This window comes from Mixophyes fleayi, chromosome 2 (genome assembly GCF_038048845.1).
Source record: "Mixophyes fleayi isolate aMixFle1 chromosome 2, aMixFle1.hap1, whole genome shotgun sequence".
NCBI lineage: Eukaryota > Metazoa > Chordata > Amphibia > Anura > Limnodynastidae > Mixophyes > Mixophyes fleayi.
This window is the reverse complement of record NC_134403.1, coordinates 317,237,731-317,260,892: the sequence shown is the minus strand read 5'-3', so window position 1 is coordinate 317,260,892 and position 23,162 is coordinate 317,237,731. Positions and strand designations below refer to the sequence as shown.

Below are 23,162 nucleotides of genomic sequence, written 5' to 3'. Positions count from 1 at the left end.
CACAAATGGCTCTTATTGGCCGGCACATGGAGTCATCTTCTGACCACACTAACATGACCCAAAGATACGAGAAGCAACCCCACATTTGTGGCCATACTGAACATTAATCCTGCTGCCCGGCATTTGCAGGACCAAGCTGTGTGCGTCCGGCTTCACACATATTTGTGAATGCAACAAGATGCCTTCATATTGGATCAAATTAAGTCTTCCATTCAGTGGCCTCAAATCTAGCACAACTGCAATGACTGTTGTCATACTCAAAAGCAATCTATTGCAAAGAGTGGGTTAAAGGTCATAGCAAAGGCACCAATAAGCAACACCAATAAAAAACATCATAATATTTTAAAAGAATGTTTATTAAGAGAATATTTTTTTGCCAACCAACACAGAATCTAAAAATAGCATTGAACAAATAATCCTTCCCAAGCAAAAAACCAACAACAAATAACGGCAAAATAATAAGTATATGCACAGCAGCAAGTCATTCATACTGCGTAAATGGGGGATAATAAAGAACATTTGGACAACATAGATTAAAACAGTGGTAAAAGAACTGGTGAAGCGGGATCATCAGCACAGGACCTGTGTGTTCTCGAGTTTTCAGCGAGTACATCTAACATATATAACTGGTTATAGGACTGATGGCACCAAAATAAATGAAAGGGTTAAACACATATCCACACCGTTATGGACAGATATAAGCCTGATTATAATGCGTTAATAAAGCCACATAGGCAGGTATCGTTTATCCATCGTAGATGGAAAATATATCCTTTTCCTTATGGAAGGGTTGCTTGCCTCTGAATAGTATATGCTGCTCCTCCTACAATGAGATCCTCTAACCATGACAACATATACCCCAAACTACACATACCCCCCAACACCTTATAAACAAGCTAAAACTATTTACACACAAAAAGAATCTGCTGGAAAAAAAAAAAAATCATCACTATCTACAATTATTATATATCACCACTATTATCTGGAGGCTCAGTTCTTTATAACTCTCTGCCTGACAGCGTCGCTATTTATGCAGAGTGTGACATGTGCTACTGGTTTCTGTGCACCAGTACACAATCCCATCAATCCTTCTCTATACCCATGGGCTTTCCCAAAAGCCAGTCTGGCAATGGAACGCAGTTCAAAGTAACAAAATAATATTTCTAAAGGCCTTGCACTGGAGCAGTTAAACCATTATTCCTGCACAAGGCTGCCCATGGCATTGTACAGCACTGCGGATGGCCCCTCTCAACAATAATTAAAAAAAATAAAAATAATAAAAGTTAAATGGAGCAAGTGTCCCGGCCAACAAGAACATAGGCCAAGACCATGTGGCAGATCTCTGCCTTCATCCCTACAGACTGATCTTATAAAGTATTAGGGAAAAGGATGACATCAGGACCTACAGAACACTTTGGATTTTCAGATGTCAGGCCTTGGCTGGGAATGACAGAAAAAGCAGAGAGCGTTTACTGCCAGGGAATCCTGCCGAGACCATCTGTGTAACCTGGTGTGTGTAGCGATGAAGATCGCTCAAACAACGGAAGAGCATTGTTGTAGACTTTATAGATCTGAATACATTAGATGACACACCTACACACACTCCCTAAGCACCTAAAGGGTGAGTCTGGTTTCTAGAAGTAATAGTTGAGGGGATTGGGGAGAATACACAATATAAAAGCTAGGGAAAACAATGTTCTCACAGCTTTATTGTGAAAAACAAATCAAAACATGAAAAAGAAAAAGAAACAAAAAACAGTCTCAGAGCAGCATATGTAAAACGGAAGAATGGGGCAGGCTACGTCCTCCATAAAGTTTATTTTATAACAAATTAGACCTAGAAAAACCTGGCCTGTAAAAAGACATCTTTGCAAAACTAAATAAAATAAAAACTTAAAACTAGAGAGAATAAAAACAAAAGTAAAATAGCAAAGTGGTTGGTAAAGAAATAAGTACACAAGATAAAGATGTTCTAAGAGAGGAAACCAGTGCTAACTACCTATGTGGCCTAGACAATACTGCAGAATGAGGTGATGCAGGCATCACTAGTGCACAAGGGGGAACAAAAGGACACAATTAAAAGGAGCTGTGCCATTGGCATGACAAAAATAACCTGCCAGACAATCCTGCTCTGGATAGTCACCTTACCGCATTCTGCACCCTCACTGATCAGTAAGACCCAACGTACACTGACAAAACCCTGCTTTCCTCATCCCCCATCCACCTGTACTAACAGACAAGTCACAACAGGCTTATGATGAGGGTCCATGAAGGGAACATTTGCTTCTGCTCTAGTTTATTTCAGAAGGTGGGTTGTAGTCTGAGGTGCATGTGTGTGTGTGTGTGGTTTGACATAGGGCAGTTGAACGGTTGTATCAGGACTGACTGTAACGACCTCTCGCCCCAGCGGGTCACACACTGGATATTCTTTTTTTTCTTGCACACAAGGATTCATCCTTTCAGATTCTTGGCTACGTCACCCCACTTTGGCCCACTTGAGAAACGCGGGAATATCTCGTACGGGGACGTGCCGGGTCAGGGCCTTGACTCTGAGGTTACGGTCATCAGTCAGTAGAACAACTTCTCGTCTCAGGCGTATTGGATCATCTGAAAAGAGGGTAGAGAGTAAACACAAAACATAACAACGGATGAAGGTTTAACAGGACACGAGGTACAAGATTTAATGGTGATGGGTCAGGAGAAAAAGAACAGCCAAAGGAAATGTACAACAGCTTTGGAGCAAGTTCTCACAGAAGAAGGAACGTGGGAGCGGAGGAGGGGGGGAGCTTGTCACTGTGACGCTGGTAACCATCCTCTGTGTTACAAACCAGAGGCCAGCAGTTGTCAGTCCTAGGCCAGGATCTGTCTTATAAACAACAAAAACAGCTGTGGCAGGTTAATCCTATGACAGATGGCCTTGGCCAGCTCGTTATGTCACTTTAATCTGCCACAACAGGACAGGGATAGAGGAAAGAGAGGAAGTGGCATGACTCAAGGTTAGTAATTTAGGTGTGACTATAAAAGAACAAGGCATTTGTCAGGCTAGCAAGCTGTGGCCAGAGATGATGCTCTACCTTTATTTGATGGCATGAAGTCCTTTGCATTGTCCTTGCAGTAATGTAGACAGCACGACAGTATCAAGTCATCGTTGTTGCCCTGGAAAATAGTTTAATGTTAGAAATGAAAGTGATCTGTTTGTAGAGTTTCACATTCACCTAGATGCTTCCAGCTTTATTCTCTGTTGCATCAATAGTAGTTTGACATAAACACTGGTGACCTTATGGTTTTCTCTATTTCCGTCCTGTGAATATACACAACGCAACAGGATAGAGAGCAGAACACCTGTGTGAACATGCCCGACACATAGGAAATAAGGGTCACTTCTGTAGAAATTAGTCATACAGCACTGTAAGAGCAGGCACAGATCAGACAGCCATGGTACCTTCTGTCCAGAAATATCCTCGCTGCGGAAGGCAATAGATTCCAGCTCATTGCCCCGGCTTGTAAGTGCTCTCAGAAAGGGGTCTCGTGCTTCAAATCCCTGCTCTAGAAACTGGATGGCTTTCTTGGCCTTGTCCTGCAGTGATCGTGCATGTCCAGCACTGCGCTGATCAAACTCCTGGCCCTTTGCAAGGCCATCCAGCTCATGGATAACTACAAAACATGGAAACAAAACATAAAAACAGAAGAATAATCCCTGAAATGAGGGTTCATCATGACAATATATACTTTACTATATACATATCTGGGTGCCAAGGGTAAGACATCTAACATTAGAAAGACATGGAATTTTGCTCAAGATGGGGGGCAGATTAAGACTACTTATTAGACACCCTAAAATATAATATTAAAGAACAATACAATTTTTACACCCAATAATATTACAGCACAGGTTGCAATACTTGCACCTACACATTTCTATTACAGCCCTGTACTGACACTATGGGGTATATTTACTAAATTGCGGGTTTGAAAAAGTGGAGATGTTGCCTATAGCAACCAATCAGATTCTAGTTAACATTTATTTAGTACATTCTACAAATTGACTGCTAGAATCGGATTGGTTGCTATAGGCAACATCTCCACTTTTTCAAACCTGCAGTTTAGTAAATATACCCCTAAGTGTTTGCAAAGAGCACACTCTGGTGGGAGTAACCACTGTGCCAGGTGACATAAGACATACATCATGAGATGTAATCTTGCGAACGCAGTGACAACATAAGGATGTAGTATCCAGTATGTATTACAATCTCCGTTAGCCATGGTTCCAGCAGACCACATCTCTGATACCATGCAGCCACTAATCACCGGCAAAAATGAGCATCAACATTATTCTTGGATTTGGCAGACCTGGACCTGAGCAGCTGCTGAAAATTTTGGATCCCCTAACCCCAATAAACCTACGAAAAGCATAAAGTATAATACAGGGATAAAAGTTGAAAGGAAATTTTTTTTTTTTTTTTAACATATGCTTCAAATGCTACAAAATTACCCCAACCCAAAACTTAAAACTTTTCCAGTAGCCCATTACAAAATCACCCTGGAAACGGCTGAACATTCGGTTTACAATTTCTGGTTGTTTTTGGGGTCCCATTTCCCCACACTATGGTTAACTTAGTAATGCAGGACACACACTGTGCTGTCTTAGACAAGAAAGTGACTGCAAACCAATGTCCAAAAAGCCTTCTTACAGCCCTGCTCGCCATTATAGGTAATCAAGAAATTAGAAGGCAACGCGATACATCTATATGTGTAATTTCTAAAGAACTAGGACAATTGTGTACCCACAGAGCTCTATAGTTATCTGCTAGTAGTCCAGGATCACCAGCCACAATCATCTGGCTCTATATACAGCGGAACATAAGATTATTAGCACACAAGACTATCCATGCCATCGCTCAGATTTTAACATTACAACCCTCAATTCATATGAAAATATATACATGATGATTAAAGTCAAATTCTGTGACCAGGAAAGCATGCATGAACATAATACTATGGCAAATCATTACTTAGAACACAGAAATTCTCAATGAATATTAAGCAAGCACTGATGACATCAGAGTACACAAATATGTCAATCAGCATGAAGACTTGTGACTTATATCCTAATACAAAAGTGGTGTCAATAAATTTAGAAATACCTGTATATGATATCTTTACAGCGAGTTCTGATGTCACCCCTCATAAGGTCACAATCTAATATTCATATCATTACAATGGATTACGTATTTTCCTATATATAAACAATGCTCAGTGATCCCTTACTTTCAGCCTTTATCAATAACATTTAGTATGTGAGGATATAATATGTTCCTTATACTCCGAGTCTGACCACCTGCTTTACAAGCTGCTTCAGGCAAACAGAATTCTCCAGCTGGTGTGGAACTACAAGTTCCAGAATACAAGGTCACATAAAAATCACTAAAAGGCACACTGTTACTTTTGCAATATGTCCAGTGTGCAGCACTTATGTATGTAATGCCTGTAGGCAGGGTAGATACAGATATTTGCGGAAGGCTTATAAACAGATGGACACAGTAGTATTTGTATCACAGGAAGGAGTTTAGAATACACAGGGAAGAAAGCATGTACTACTTCTTATTAAACCCAACCAAATACACCAGATACGCCACAGGGCTCCTTCTCTCGGTCAGGGAAAGAACTCCCAAATCCAGGGAGCCGGCCAGACCACCCAGTAACACCAGTGCTTGTGCCAGGGGCGAGTGTTTAGCAATAACTGGAACCAGTCAGAGATTGCACCGCTGGCTTTATATGGAGAAAAAGCTGTGACGAGGACGTGTGTTCCAGCAGCTGCACACTCAGCTGTGTGTGACCGTACCCAGCCCAGCAGAAGAACTACACAGCACTGCAGCCATAGCCGGAGAGCCCCAAACACACAGCCAGCATTAACCACAAGAGTGCTGCAGAGACCCAGTGCAATCAATGCAGCAGCCAGCATGACATCCAACGTGGGATACATTGTTTAACCAAGTGATTGTCCAATATACTGGTAACACAACAAATCCCAAGATGCAATACAACCAACACATACATGACTAATTAACTAGGCTGATGCTCACAAGTTGTTTTATCAATCAACATAAATGACCCCATAGAAGTGACATATATGTAAACCTGCTATTAGAATGGGATTTTTCCCCAATGCACCCCAGACATCCAGCCAGTAAGTTTATTCAGAGACATATTAGGAAGCCTGAACTGGCTGAGAACAGAACAATAATTTGTACTAAGCTATATAAGAAATGTGACTACAATGTGAAATATATGAAGCACTGTGTTGGAATGGGAACTTTCAGATGTATTGGTTCATTTAAGAATATATTTTTTCATACTGGATAAACGTATATTTTAGACTTAAGAGGATAACCACTTTGTTCTCCAACAAGTCATCTTACAAAACCCAACAGGTCTTGGTGAGGAATGGCTGCTGGCCCGGGTCTTACCTATAAGAGGAATGACTAGTATATAGATCTGACATGACAGAAGCTGCTCCATCCCAGGAAGGTGGTTGATGAACCCATTTGTGTCAGGAACAAGAAACAAGGGGTGGATTTCCAGTTCCAGGGGTCTGGTCTTGCCATCCAGAACAGCCTAAGGAGGAGAAAAATGGTCATTTTCCAGCTTTAACATTATTATAGAGATATCACAATAAGATAAAGTCATATTAGTAACAAAAGAGGCTGCTGGCCCTTAGCAAAACATGCAGGAGGAACTGCAAGTCTAAGAATAGCTGCTGCGCTAGATGTCTGATTTACTGACGGTGCTAGTTAACCCTCCAGTGGCAGCCAACCTGCCATTTGGAAATATTAAATAAAGTGATTAAAGTAGTGTTGGTTTCTGAAGAAATCTCACTGGTGACAAACTGCCACTAAATACTTTGCTGCTGCAGATAACTATTGATGTTTTTTTGGGATCATTTGGCAGCCAAACATCTGGCTCTAGAGGTTGCTACATAACAACATGTAAATACATTCAACAATACCTAAAATCAAAGGTGGGGGTAGCAGTACATCCAAACCCTTTCCACTATAGCAAGTTAAAGCTCTGGGGCGTCTTTGAACAGGCTGTGACTGTCTGCACGTCCCCTCTGCAGGATGCACAGACCGACAACGAGGTCACATCATCCCGAGCCAAGAACAGGGCTTGGACGGCGGGTGGTAAAGGGAAGCAGAGCAGTCACAGGGTAGCAGGGCAGTCGGGAAGTCTGTGGCATTTCTCCTCCTGCAGGGTATTGTGTTATAAATAGCCCAGGACTTCCTACTCCACAGGTTCATAAGGATACAGTATCCTGTACTTCCGTCTACTTATTCTGCCCTGTCAATGACAGTTCTGCATCTCTGCCCCTTTCAAGCACACATGTTCTGATGAGACCGATAAACCGCTTACAGTTAGATTAAGTAAAACCTCCTCTATAACTATAAGGAAGGGATCAGTTTGTGGCATATGTAGCATAAAGGCAGTGATCATGGTGCCTAAAATGTTGCTTCTGATGAATTCTTCTACCGATTTTCCAAGATTTATGGCTAAGTATTATATTTCTAAACAAAGGGAAGATGGTTCCTAGACTGATTTTCCTGGCTACCAAATTCTAGGTCGCCTTATCCAGCCATGGCCAAGGGTATTCATAAAAACACACCCTAGTTTTCTCTTGCCAGAGGCTGATGTATAAAGGGCAGGTTGACAGGATCTAAAAAAATCTCACTATATTTCAATTAGGTTTATGAAAGGTGAGTAACCAGGCTGGTTCTGGGCAGCCGGCCAATTGCTGAAGGGTACGCATGTGTGTTATGTCCCAGAAGGGCTTTCACCGGAGCTGTATTACTGTCGCTCGGCACAGATTGCAGGGTTCATGCATATGGTGAGACAGATGTGCCTGGCAAGGATTCAAGGCTACAAAATGAAGAATGATGGAAGTAAAGGGCCCTGGGCACTAGTAGAGGTGGGGGCAGGAAGATGGGGAACAAATATCTCTTTCCCTTTGGTATCAGTTGTAAGCTCATCTGGGAGAAAACCTCCTCTTCTAAGCTCAACCTAACAGCACATCTGCAGTGTCAGGACCAGGACATACTTTACACACAATAGAAAACATTTCTTTCACCTAAGATTGGGTGACAATGTATCAACATTGTACTGTCCTGATCTCCACTACAAGTGCCCACATTGGCTCTACCACAACTCTTTACAATCCAGTATTAGAGACAACTGAAAACACATTTAACTTGTTTATTTGTACCTTGTAACAATTCCCTTATTACAAGGTATTCATATTTAACAAAACCCCCTAATAGCTGCCAACCTGTGGTTTACAATAAGAACAACCTTCTTGTCCATATTTATATTCCTTACTTGTGAAGGTTAAGGGAACATTGCTATCTGCATTTCAGTGTATAACTGCAAACCATGGGAAATAAAGCCCAATGTTCTCTACACGCAGCGTTCTGTAGGCATACAGGCAATGCCCACCAACAGACAGGCAACTTGTGTCTGAAGCACGAACCTAGTGAGAATGCAGCATCAACTATCACAATCTCTTGGATTCATAAAACAACTGATCAGTCCACTTTAATTTTACTGGAGGGTTAACTGAACTTCTAAAAACAAAATCACTAGTAGTGCTGATGAGAAAACGGAAATGAAATTTATAATGAGATAAAAAAAACAAGTTTTCAACGTATAATATAAAACAAAACAAAACACACAGAACATCTGTAAATGTAATTATCCCCTGATATCTGGTAAGTGTATGCGGTCATTGGCATTTAATGTATAACATAATGTATTCCAGGAAGCCCACAGGACAACGATCTTCACAATAATCCTGCAATTGAAAAACACTGAGCAGAAGACAGGCAATAGACTCTCACTACTATGTACCTTCTTGCTCCCAATATATACAGGCAACTCGTATCTCTCTCATGGGACACTGTAAACCATGATATCACAAGATGTGATTGATGGGGGTGTGGAGGCAACACAGACCACTGTCATATCAGACAGGAAGATAGATGAGCAGCTTTTTAAAAGGCCCTAGTCACAAAATACTGTTAAAAACACCACTCAAATCTAACTTATTCCTTTAAATGAATTCTAAAGTAGTGACGTAGTGCACTGACTGCAACTGCAGAACATCTTATCTTTGTTTTGAATGGATGTGTCCTCTACGTGTACATGAAGGTGCACACCTACTCCGTTCATGCCCCCACAGCCTAGAAGTGCACATAGGTGACACAGCAAAGCCCAAGCTCCAACTACTTTAGAGCCCCCATTTCATTCATTTACAATTATTGCTTAAATGAATGATGAGAGTGAAATGACATCAGAACGGTATTTTACTTGTGTATCTGAAGTCTTTTTCTACATTGATGGAAGTGCGCGTCTCCTCAAAGTGTGACATTGAGGTTCAAAATGGGTTCTATTAAAAGTAGATGACGAGACCTCAAACCCCCACCCACCCTGAGCTGTAACCAAAGTCTAGTTTCCTGGACCATGGAAAGGACCATGCACCCTTCTGCACAGCAAGTGTATAGATTTCTGGAGGTCTGTGAATTTGGATGGGAATAAACTATTTTCCCCAACTGAAATTTAGCATTTCCTTTAATTATGAATGTAGGTGACAAACCACAATAGTATTCACAATACCTGTGACTGTCACCAATAGAAATTACAGATATTTCCAGATCATATCTGGTGCAAAAAGCCTTGTGGACTACAATGAGGAGTCCATAAGCGTCACCAGACTGCCAAAGGGGGTCCATGGCACAAAACAAGTTAAGAACCCCTTAGGGTCAAGATTTCCATTATCAGCAGCAAATATTTCCCATTGGTCTATAGAGCAAACAACTGGCCTTCTGATCACCTCACTCAGCAAACATCAGAGAGCCCAAGCCTTTGGCAGAAATCCGGACACACACAAATTGAGGTGAATGGCAGAACCAAAGCGGATATTACACCGCGCTGTGGCCATTTTGTGTATTTATAGATTACGTCAACTATAAGTGAAAATCCCATCTTGTTTTGTTTTATGTCTAGTGAACCTGTATGGAGAAAATCCCTTTCTTTCTGCAATAAAGCCATATTTAATGTTCCCTGTTAATGCAGTCATGAAGTGGGTGAGGAGCTGCCTTCTTCAGTAGGACTAGTTTTGTATGCGAGACGCACAATTAGTGGAGTGTTTTTAGTTGAATAGAAACCCCACAATGCTAAATCACCACCTCCAGGACACATAGACTGTTAATTGACGCCATCCTAAGTTTTCTGTAATCTGGGAACCCCAGCGATGTCATGGGGCTGCAGAGGAAGGCAGGAGCTATGCAGCCTATTACTGCTACGCAGGGGCCCCTAACCCCTTCATCTACACCACATTCTGCTTATTAACAAAGGAGGCAGCACACAGCCATTTAGTGTACACATGAAACCCGCATCTACCCACCTCTACTCAGGTGAGCGATACATGTTCTTCACTTTATTCAAAGAATAAAGCATTAAGGTACTAATCTAACAGAACAGGTATTGTGACAAACATCGGAAACTGTCCTGTAGAAACCCTGTGTTTGCCCGTGCCTGGGGGCTGAGATAGAGATGATGTACATGTCATGTGACAGCAGCTCCGCCTACCTAATCTCTAAGGGTCCTTGTGGATCTGACGACTGTCACTGGGCTGAAGACTGAAGGTGATAATAAGTGAAGCAGAATTTAAGCTTGTGTTTTCCATATACTAAATAAATGGGAGGTTCAATATATAGTTATACACCGTAAATCCAACTAGATTGAATATTAGTTAGTGTTAAACTGTGTTGTAAAGTATATATTAAACAATGTGTCAGAATATATGTTTCTCTCGCTCGAATATATATTTGTTAATTATACAGATCCCATTTGAAACTTGTACTACACCCAGCTGTCCAGGAAGAACTCAGTTATTGTGAGTGTGGGTGGGGAGTTGATGCTGCTGATTGACTCCCACCTCCTCCTGCATGGCTGTTGTCGGGGAGAAGGACCAGAGTGGGGTGTGGTACACCCCTACACTTACATACCCTGACTGACTACCCACCTCCTCCTGCATGGCTGTTGTCGGGGAGAAGGACCAGAGTGGGGTGTGGTACACCCCTACACTTACATACCTGACTGACTACCACCTCCTCCTGCATGGCTGTTGTCGGGGAGAAGGACCAGAGTGGGGTGTGGTACACCCCTACACTTACATACCCTGACTGACTACCCACCTCCTCCTGCATGGCTGTTGTCGGGGAGAAGGACCAGAGTGGGGTGTGGTACACCCCTACACTTACATACCTGACTGACTACCACCTCCTCCTGCATGGCTGTTGTCGGGGAGAAGGACCAGAGTGGGGTGTGGTACACCCCTACACTTACATACCCTGACTGACTACCCACCTCCTCCTGCATGGCTGTTGTCGGGGAGAAGGACCAGAGTGGGGTGTGGTACACCCCTACACTTACATACCTGACTGACTACCACCTCCTCCTGCATGGCTGTTGTCGGGGAGAAGGACCAGAGTGGGGTGTGGTACACCCCTACACTTACATACCCTGACTGACTACCCACCTCCTCCTGCATGGCTGTTGTCGGGGAGAAGGACCAGAGTGGGCTGTGGTACACCCCTACACTTACATACCTGACTGACAAATATCTTAGCAGTCAGTATAAGCAAGTTCTTAGCTATTATATATATGAATTTCAAAATAGGTCTTTAAATATTGGATAAAACGTAAATGTAATATTCGTTTGAACATTCATTAAACTTAAAACATTAGCTTACGGAGATGTGTGACTTTATTTTATCATACTTATATATTTACAGCACTCCCTTAAATCCGTTACTCTCACTTATACCACCAAGCAAATTCTGATTACTATGCACTAAAATGTACAACTAACCACATGAGTGAATGATGAGGGAGTACTAGATCTAAGATTCCAATACATACCTGTAAACAATTAAATGCATCAATGCGATTGTTTAAACAAAACATAATTATTTCCATATTTGAAATGAAATATTCTTTTCATATTATGACCTTGTCTTACAACCTTGACTTTACAGATGTCTCTGCAGTTCTGCGATACGTTCTCCAGTCTTTACTTCTAGAATGGGCACTGCGTGAACAGGCCAGTTCGTTTTTAATGTCCATTAGCTCATTTGCCCAACCAGAGGGGAACTACACTGATAACAATTTGACACATTGATAACAATTGCCCTGATATTCTGTTAGAGACAGTTTACTCCAATGTCTTCAAGATAAAACAGGATCAGCCATTGCCAGATATACAATTCTTCCACTACTACCCTCTTCCCAAGGGATACCTGAATTTTCTGCTGTCGACGTTTCTGCTCCTCAACTTTCCTGGCCAGCACCTGCTTCTTGGCACGCAGCTCTCGGAAATCACGCTCTGTGCCGCTGCTCTCCGTCTCAGAGTCTTCTACGTACTCTTCAATCACTACATCATCCTGGTGTAAATAAAGTTTTAGAAACAGTCAGATTTACTGTGCATCACTTGCATGAAATGCACTTCTCTGCATTACCGGAACGATTTCCTTTATCAGTGACTAATCTTTCCATTGGACAAATAAGCAAACAACTGGCATGTTGTAATCCACACCACAGATGGGGATATATGCAGTGATCAAAGTGGACATTTAAAAGTGGTGGGGCAGCACGGTGGCTTATTGGTTAGCACTTCTGCCTCACAGCGCTGGGGTCATGAGTTTAATTCCCGACCATGGCCTTATCTGTGTGGAGTTTGTATGCTCTCCCCGTGTTTGCGTGGGTTTCCTCCGGGTGCTCCGGTTTCCTCCCACACTCCAAAAACATACTGGTAGGTTAATTGGCTGCTATCAAAAATTGACCCTAGTGTGTGTGTGTGTGTGTGTGTGTGTTAGGGAATTTAGATTGCAAGCTCCAATGGGACAGGGACTGTTGTGAGTGAGTTCTCTGTACAGCGCTGCGGAATCAGTGGCGCTATATAAATAAATGGTGATGATGGTATGAAAACTTAGAAGTAACAGTATAAAAAATGTAATGGCAATATTAGTGAATGGAATGTACTAGTTTTACAATGGTAGAAGTAGTAGCGGTGTAGCTCATCTCCGTATACACCCCCACTTCCACCACTGGATATACGTATGAATTATTATTCATTCACAGTGAGGGACAGGAGGAAAGGAGTCTTCGAGACGAAGCACCACCTACATGGTATTAAGCTTTCTACAGCTACATCACTTCACCACTTCACATTTTAGTGGGTTAATATATTTTAATAATTGAAAATGTGAATGACACAAAACACATAAAAAAAGAAAAAACATTTAGATATTAAGAGGGTTGGATCTCAGCATAGACCTATGCTATTTGTTTAGGATATGGATCAAGCCACATTGGTCCGGGATAGACTGTGGGTATGTTACTTATGTTGACAACATTTTAAGATACATTTATAAGGGAGGTTTAACATACCACCCATTGCATGGACCTGTATTATACGCATTGGGTATCTGGTTAGTAGAGCAACTGCGTTTGTCATGGGGATTCTTCCAATCATCATCACAACTTTAAGTCGCTCACTCACAGCACTGGCATTCTAGAACACTACAAGAAACCTTCCAAGGGGCACTACTAGTTTTAGAAAGAAGAAAACTACAGAAGCTTTTAAAAGTATCTTTTTAAAAAACAGTGAAGTAGACCAATCCAAAATGGATGTTGTAGAAACGTAATTTTATACGGGGAAGGCAAGTCTACAATAGAAATACATAAAAAAAGAAAAAATAAACAAAAAAACCCGCAAGCTTCGCACAACAGATATAAAGGCTCTGGTGAAAAAACACGCTAACATCGCCAATATAAAATTTTGTTAAAATGCCATTTACATTTAAACCTGATCAAACAGGCCCTTTGTCCAACTGTTAGTGCTCTAAACACAACAGCGTTTATTATGCAGTCTGAGTTCTTCATCATCACCATTTATTTATATAGCGCCACTAATTCCGCAGCGCTGTACAGAGAACTCATTCACATCAGTCCCTGCCCCATTGGAGCTTACAGTCTAAATTCCCTAATATACACATACACACAGACACAGACATACACACAGACTAGGGTCAATTTTGATAGCAGCCAATTAACCTATTCGTATATTTTTGGAGTGTGGGAGGAAACCCACGCAAACATTGGGAGAACATACGAACTCCATACAGATAAGGCCATGGTCGGGAATTGCACTCATGACCCCAGTGGTGTGAGGGAGAAGTGCTAACTACTTAGCCACCGTTCTTACACTTTTTGTGACTCACAGCAACAGCAGCAAAGCTGTGAAGTCTTATTTTTTTTTTACACAAACATATAAATTAACACAGATCTGTACAGAACTCTATTCATGGAGTTTCCTTGCCCATTAGAGCTTACACACTAGAATTTGATGTCTTGGACACTGGGAGACAGGGGGATATCAGCGAAGTAATGGAAGCGTTGCCATGTCTTTAGGACTGTGTTCGCTGTACTCCATATTCTATAATGCTTGTATGCTAATTAGTAAATAGTGGTTTAGTTAACACCATAATAAATAACTTTTTCTAGAATATACATAATGCTGATGTTTTTTATTCAAAATTTCTCATCAGACACCACAGTCCATGATAACAAAATAGATATTTTTTATTTTTTTTAAGAAAGCGTAAGATAAAGTACCTTTTAAGGAATACAAAATGGACATTTCGCATCCTAAATAACTGGGGAATTGTATGATCGTCAAATCAAAGATAATGTTGAACACATTTTCAGAATACCCCCTATAGTAACCTGCCCTACGTCATAAGGAGCCGACCACAGATCTGAACCAAGGTCACCAGCAAGTCTCTATGTCAGTTAACCACTAAGCTGCTGCTCCTCTTCATCCTCTCAGCCTTGCCCCACCTGTATTTTCAAACAGTTGAACATCCTGCCTTCTGGTTACAATGAAAAAAATTATTTTTGATGTACTATAGAAAAATTGTAATTCCTGGTGACAGGACCACTTGTAAACAGGTATATGGTGAGAAGCATCTACAATAGTGGCAGCTCGTGCAAGTGACTGTCCATGGCTATCCCCCTTCCCCAAGTTCATCCTGGGAAGGAGGAAGGCAGCCTGCTCACACACAGCTCATTCTCACTTCCTTCTCTCTGGGTAGCTCATCTCCAGCAGAGGTTTAGAAAGAGGTGTTTCAGCTAGCATGTGGTAAGAGTCTGTTGAGATCAGGAGTTAAATGTGGCTCCTGGTTAACTTCTGAGAGGTCAAGTGCTAGTCAAAAGGGTATGCAGATTGTGTGTTCAGCTTTCGTAAGATGCTGGGTGCCAGGGTCCCGCCCCTTAACCAAAGGGGAACTTCTCACTTACCAAATGACTAAGGGCATTAACGACTATGTGTGAGTGAAAGGAGGAGGGGACACCCCAGTGTCAGCGAGGGGTCACAAGTTCAATGCGTCTGGTAGTCGGCTCGTGAGAAAATTAACTGCTCCCAGCTAAATGTTGTCCATTGAACAACTTCTCAGGAGTTATATAGAAGTATAGATTCATTTCAGCAGAAACTTGCTGAAGTGGACTCTGACATGAAGTGGGATCCATCTTGGATTTGATTTCTGTGATTTCCAAGAAAATGAATTTAACATATAAACATTCTTACAGATGTGCAATATGTGCTCGCACAGACATTTTACCCTTAGGTTTATTAAGCTGTAGGTGAGGTAAATGGTTTTCCATTGATGTAGTATCAAATATGAAAGTGATGTTATGAGTGGTCTGCACATGGCTACTGCTGGATTTTCATTTGTGACAAAGATACCTGGAGCCTCTCAGTCTGCTTAGTATCAGGAAGGACCAGGGGGTAAATGTATCAAGCTGAGAGTTTTTCGGCGAGTTTGAAAAGTACAGATGTTGCCTATAGCAACCAATCAGATTCTAGCAATCATTTAGTAGAATGTACTAAATAAATGATAGCTAGAATCTGATTGGTTTTTCAAACCCGCTGAAAAACTCTCAGCTTGATATATTTACCCCCCCCCAGATTTTCTATCTGCATGAAAATGTGACATTGGAGATTTTTGTGACGCCTGGTTAATTTGGTCTTATTCATCATTCTTATCACAGCCACTTATCGTTTCAGAGAGTTGTGTATGTTGACGCTGGCAGTGAAGTACATTTATAAAAAAAAAATAGCTGCTGGATGTGAATGAGCAAATATGGAAAATATGGGTTATAAGAAGTGTAATGACCCCATTATGACTGTCCACAAAAAGACACCACGTGCTTATCCTACATCACGTTGGCACAGGACAAGTGCAACACCAAGCCGCAGTCCTGCCAATAGGCACCGCCTGTTTGTAAAAAGCTCAACTTCTTATGCAACAAGACACAGGAAGTTAACATTTTCTTTTGCACCCTACTTTAGAGATATGGTGCTCTACCGAGAACCATACTTGTAAATTCATTCATTTCACACAAGTCTTTTATGAACACCTCACAGCCTCTAACATCGCAATGGGCAACCAGATATACTTTATGTGCTACCACCTAGGAAACCGCTCTCAATGTGGTCTGCACCCAGAAAACCAGGAGCTGCTTCATGTAGCTGTTTCTCCTAGCGCCCCTCTGCTTCTCACAGCCTCAGCCGAAAGCCGGGGGGGGTGGAATAATCAGGAGGACCAAACACAAGTCGAAATCAAGGGATTTATTTCATTCCGCAGCCATTTGCAGATGCTTAACAAAAAATTAATTTGCTGGTTTTGCATTTAGCAGCCCCCTGGCTCTGCCTAGGAAAATGTTAGTATAGCTTTAACAGCAAAGAGCAAATGTACTACCATATTTAGCTGTGATCAGTCTAGAAAGTAAATAGCTGACTGACAACACATTTGTGCAATTCACACAGAACTATGTAGCATTTTTTTGGTAATGCCAACAAATAAGAGGGTGATCAGTCTGTCGTACAATTCACATTTCCTTGGACCACCGTGAACAGAGCGCTGAATGCTCCAGAAACTTTAATGATCTACGTGTGCTTTACAAAGTAAGCCTTCACGTTTCTTTCTTCTTGACCAAACTATAGCAGACTGGGGCTCAGAAACGGATGTCACTGCCAGGGCATGCTGGAATTTGTAGTTCCACAACAGCTGTCCAATTCTGTTTTCGGTAACTATATAAAGCTTGTGCATGTCATGGGTGTCTGACCACACATTTCTACATAAACAATACAGAAGGGCTGGATTATGTATAATACAATAAGACTCAGTGATCACATATGGCTGCCCCTGAAGCGTACACTGTGCATCGCTAGATGCGAACAAGTACATGGGAGGTTGAGTGGTGCTTTTCCCTCAAACTCCTTAATCAGATCAGGATGTGAGGGACAGATTGGGTTCAGTGGAGGGGGTAGAGGGATGGGTGCTGTCAGCTCTTCCTGTACGTGTCAGATAGACTTCACAATGTGAGCAGCACCAAGATATACGCCCACAAACTTTATCCCCAATCTGAACTCAACACCCCCTCCTCCTTCTCTTCTCATTCCCCTGTCTCGGCTGCAACACATTATTATTATTAAAAAAAAAAGAAAAAAAAGAAGAGTCTTGAAATGAAAATAATAGCACAGATGATGGATGTGGTGTAGAGGCAGGGACACATTAAGATGATACATGAAAGAATCATGGGGGGTGGCATATCTGTATAGGCACTAGAGAGACTGGCACAGGGACACAGACTGTGGCACATACTTGGCACATCACTTAAAAATCCAATTGTCTCAAAGAAATAATGAAAACCTGAGATATATTGTTTTTTCTGGTTTGCTTGTATATCTTACCACTGGCTCAGTGGGTAAACCCCAGTCTCCCCCACTTTTTAACCAATACCTGATCTTCCAGTTTGTTTCCCTCCGGGCTTCCTGTTTCCTTTCCTATGGCGTCTGGGACGGGTGCCACTGACACATACTTTCCACCCTTGAATGCCAGCAGAGGCTCTTCTTGTCCGCACAGTGCTTCCAGGAAATATTTCAGTACTGTGACCCGCTTACAATCCGCAGCAATAATCTAGAGGGGGAGAAGGAGGGAGAATAGATAATGAGAAAGGAAAACACTGAGCAGAGGCAGAAGAAATAGAGGCCAAGTGTTTCGTTAACCCTTTGAATCTGTCAGTAAATTTAATACTACACGACCGGTAGTTAAGATGCAGAATGCGTGTGGCCTTCGAGATCCTACTGGTAAATCTTAAGAGTATTCTGCGAGCAATGAGCATTTGTTTCAAAAAGTTATTAAATACCAATAACTAATAAAATGTACAGAGGTTTGGCATGTGTACAGGATATCAGGCACCATTCGGTCAGGAGACCATGTAGGCACGAGAAAGAAAGCCTATGACACTCCAGCTGTTGTAGAACTACAAGTCCCTGCAGGCTCTGGAAGCCTCTGGTAATAGTTCTACAACGGCTGGAGGGACAGGCTGAAAGACAATAACAATAATTTTAGCCTAGGCTATGTCAATATTCTCCCCACAGATCACATGCAGTCTAATTTTGTAGATTTAAATACGTTGTACATCTACATACAAGACATTTATGCACACACAACGTATTAAAGGTTTACATTGACCAGCGTCTGCTGTACAATCTCAGCCTTTGCCAACAGCTGCAATGACTCTCTCTCTGGTGGAGTACTATGTTGTTATATTGGTTCTGACTGAAGTCAATCACTATGGAAGTGGGATGGACTTTCACAAAAATATGGCAGTTAGAAACTTCTGAATAACTTCCTCTGTATCCTGAGCTATTCTAACATTAAAGGAAATGCAATCAAATACAATTCACTCTCCTCTACAACATAGTAAACAATTTTCTGCTGCAGTTCTATTTTAATACCATATTTATTTTTATTTTCACCACACATTTCAATTCCCATGTCTGATGAGTCACTATTACACTTTTAATTTCACTATGTATATGGTCTCATTCACATATGTATGTGAGTTTTAATGCAAGTTTATTTATACATGTCCACACAAAAGACCCCAAATGAAAGAATTTTGGAAAAATTAAAGTCACAGGTGATTGTTCAATTTTCTACACAGGTGGATAACCAAATCTGACTGAATCCGCTTGTTCAAATCAGCTCCGCTACGTTTACCTCTATTACAAAACACATTTCTGCTACATGCTTGTTATGGAATTATAAAAGCAAATTTCTTTCTAGTTGTTTAAGGTTACATTTTCCTTTGTATTACGAATGTGTCCTTACTGGGGTTCTCGTACTTATTAAAGGGTTTTCCATGTTTAAGTAAAACCTGTCACCACCTAGGAAGCAGCCATTTTGTAGGTTGAACCTATACTCACGACAATGCAGCCCTCCATCTCAGTGGTTCCTAGCGCGAATAATAGGCAGAATTTTTGTTTAACCTCTCGCCTCCTCCTACACACTAGCACTTTGGGGGGGTCCATCGCTGGAACACATGTTTACTCAATTCAGCAGGGCAGTGGCAAACACAGGATTTGCAGAGGGGGGTTTCCACACTACGCCGCCAGTGGGCGTGACCAGCATGCATGGGGGCGTGGCTATAATTTTAGACAGTGCTTGGCTGCTCTCCAACTCTCCCTATCCCCATAATATACATGGGCACTGCTGTGTGCACTACTGTTAGGTGCATGCAGCTCTCCTTTCGAGCGGCGCTGTGTGAAGCGGGAGCAGGGTTCAGCCACCTCAATTATACAGTGCCCCAGGCTTGGAGGGGGGGGGGGGGGGGGGGGGTTCCAGGCACTAGAAAACCCCCCCTCGGTTTGCCTATGCAGGGTTTCATAATTTATGATCAGTGTGGATCTTTGTAGCTATAAAGCTTTGGTAAATAAGCACTGGAAAAGGGACAAAATGGATGCTAGAAATGACATTTGACTCTAGGCGCCCATTCAACCAGAAGCTAGATGTCATTTTTCTAGCTGTCATTTCTAGTGCTGTATTTCTATGTGTCAATGTGCTGATAGACAGTTATGGAAGCTCACTACCAGGGTACAGCAGGGACCACAAGTATTGAACCCCTGGTGATTTCAAATGTCAGGCGTGTTGTTGTATGAGGGACTACGCCAAAGGGTTGCAAGAGGGTGTTGCAAATAATTAAATAAATTGTTAAGTCCTATTCATACCCACGTTTTATTCCTTTTACTAGCTAGAGCTTATATAAACTTTCTGCTAAAACACTATACTTTTTATTGCTATAGTGTACACGTGATCTTTTCCGCCTTCACTTTTTTATTGGTGTTGTAGATTTTCGTTTCTACATTTTACTGCAATTCAGTCAAGTTCTATAGCCGCTCATTGTTAAAAGATTGGGTTGTTCACAAGCAGAGTCATCCCATTAGAAGCAGCATATTTTAAAATTATAAGATCATAATGCAAGATTATCTTTTGTCCAAAGCTCCATAAAACACAAGAGTGGAGCAAATATACACCTATGTCATTACATTGTGGATAAGTATTTATCCCTAGCATGTTGCCAAGTATATTTGAAGATCACAATGGGCAAATATTGTTTCTTGAACATTGCTAAATAATGTACAAGACTTACACATTTTTCGTTAAAATGACTTGATTTTTGCTGACCTATTCATTTACACTGAAAGCAAGAAGAAAGCATTTCTTAAGTGTTAAGTACAAAGTGAATTATACCATGTTTGTCTTTATAATCAATGTCTTTGATGCTGCCCTATTTATAAAACCGGCTGCATGATAATTTTGAGGTACATTTTGACCATAATAAAAATGATCATCTTGTATACGCTATATTGCAGAACAGTTATTCAATTTAATCTTCATCAAAAGGGAAACACTGAATGCCTCATTTAAAGTTAAGAGCAAATAAGGCTAAAGGGTGCAAACATTTCTCAGCCTTTTGGCTAAGATTGGGTGTAGATGACCATATATGCAGCGTCCCCTGTAGGTGATGGGCCGTCACCTGGTCCTCTGGCCAAGTGGCCGGCTGCCTGAGGTGCTATGTGCCCCCGGGACTACCTGAGCCAGGGAGTGCCTGAAAATGCTCTGATGGGTCCGCCAGGTGCACAGAGTAAGGACTTTGCACTAAGCACTATTAAGTTTCAGGCAGCACCATTTTTCCTTTGCACTAGCCTTTTGGCGGGGGCAGGAATATTTTTTCATATGCCCGACCAAGAAGCTCTTACTTGGCACTATTTATTGACACCACACTTGCACCAAGCACGTTTTTTAAAAAAATGTTTTATGTTGGTCATCTTGTTCTTTCATGTTTAAGAGGTGTTTGGGTATAGGCCCTTATAGGAGGATCCCTCCGTATTGTGGCAGCTGAAGAGTCACTTCCTCTGGGGGAAGGTTCTCTCTACCTGGGGGAAAAAAGGTTGCCTGCCGAAGATTTGCTAAGGGGCATTTTGGCTCCAGAGGTCGGGGATGTCAAGGGACTCTAGCTTCAGCAAAGGAGCGCCTGAAAACCCTTGTCCCTCTCTGGGGGTTTATGGTTCCTAAAGGATGGGGAGGATTGGGGCCCTTTCCTTTTAGAGAAGGGTTCAATGTCCCAAGTGCCCAGAACAGTCACCGCCCTGCACTGGGTGACTGGAGTCACACGCACCTCGGGCTTAAATTAAAAAAATAAATAAATCAAAGGGTGCAAATTTGCACCCAGACAAACCATGTTAAAAAAATACTGTCTGCTTTTGAATATAGCACAAAATACTGGATGGCTTTATTTTTATACAGCAATTTAGGAGTTGAGCTGGAAGGAGCCCAGCTCACAAATACATATCTGTCCACATATTTCATACCCCCCCTCCCTTCACCATCAGCAGTACAATATAGCTTTGCCAAGTTGCCAAATTGTAAATGGATTTACCCCTAACTCTAAATGAGGCCCGGAGTGAGCAAAAATGAATGTTTTAGAAGCACTCCCCATATGCTGTATTTAAAGGGCGTCATCATGGATATATTTGCATAACTGTGGACAATATCAAGAAACAGTGACAATTTGGCACAACTAGGTATTAGTATTACACATTACAGCTGATATACCCATTAGTATGGATATTTTCAGTGACAGGCGTGAACTGGCTTTGCAATGTAACCCTCTCTAACAATCAATTTGCACCTTCACTATGTAAAGCCATGTGGTAGTTGCAAGAACTTGTAGGAGTCCTGTGTGCCCATAGTAGACAAGTCAAATGAAACATAGTCCTCCCCCTATAACTAACCCCTCCTAGGGCCCCCCTCCTATGGCCAGGAGAGGTCATTCAATCACCTAGCTTGTTCACTGGTAAAAGCATTGTCCAATCAGGTGTTATATTCCTTGCATACTTCATCCTATGAAGTTAAAAGTTACACCCACTGTAGAATTTAGCGCCACAAATACTCTGCTCACTCTGTCTGTCCATGTCGGGTGGTGGCTACTCCAGTTAGGGTAGTTACTTAAGAGGGGGGTGGTGTAACATAATAGATCTTAGTACTTCGTGCACTTAAAGGCCAAACTATTAACATAAGATGAGTTAAAGCACAAAATATTATTAAAGGCTCGTGATGGGTACAGGTTAAGGTACTAAGGCAATTCATGCCCAGACAACCAGTTTACATCTATTAACATTGGTGTAGTGGAAATAAAATCCTAATAAGAGGGGTTAATATATGCAGTTTGGTCAAAGTTTTGAATGTAACCAATGACGTTGCATGTTTCACTGTCAGACCAATTTGGTAGAAAGTAAAAGAAAAAACGTAACACAACTTGGCTGACTAGAGCTGAGCATGTGGCTACAGATCTACTTTATATGTTTATGAGCCAGGCCAATTACAAAGCTCTTGCTCATGGTTAAAATAACCTATACTTATTAAGTACCATAGTGACTTTATAGTATTATTCCTGTGAGGAGCTACTCTTTGGTAACATTTCAGAATAAATATCCTATTTGCACTCTGCAAATACAGCACAGTACCACTCAATTCGTCCATCACATCAGCTACCACTTACCAACATCGTGTTACTGACTGAATAGCTGCACTTTATAAGAACTTATAGCACACATTTCCATGATGGTATTATCCCAGTTCTCCTGCAAGCACTATGTGATGCTGCTGTCCATCACCCTGTACCATTCCTGACACACTGCA

The 23,162-nt window shown here is 41.6% G+C and overlaps 1 protein-coding gene across 1 annotated transcript in view; it reads right to left on the bottom strand.

Annotated features, from left to right (window-relative positions):
• Positions 1 to 337: 337 nt before the first annotated feature.
• Positions 338 to 23,162, bottom strand: part of SMG6 (SMG6 nonsense mediated mRNA decay factor) — a 176,780-nt gene continuing 153,955 nt past the window's right edge. The window contains exons 14-19 of the mRNA XM_075196679.1: positions 17,916 to 18,092; positions 12,351 to 12,494; positions 6,468 to 6,615; positions 3,443 to 3,654; positions 3,075 to 3,156; positions 338 to 2,607 (exon numbers count right to left, since the gene is read on the bottom strand). Coding sequence (XP_075052780.1) covers positions 2,477 to 2,607; positions 3,075 to 3,156; positions 3,443 to 3,654; positions 6,468 to 6,615; positions 12,351 to 12,494; positions 17,916 to 18,092 — 894 coding nt within the window. The 3' untranslated portion in view covers positions 338 to 2,476. The remainder of the gene's footprint in view (positions 2,608 to 3,074; positions 3,157 to 3,442; positions 3,655 to 6,467; positions 6,616 to 12,350; positions 12,495 to 17,915; positions 18,093 to 23,162) is intronic.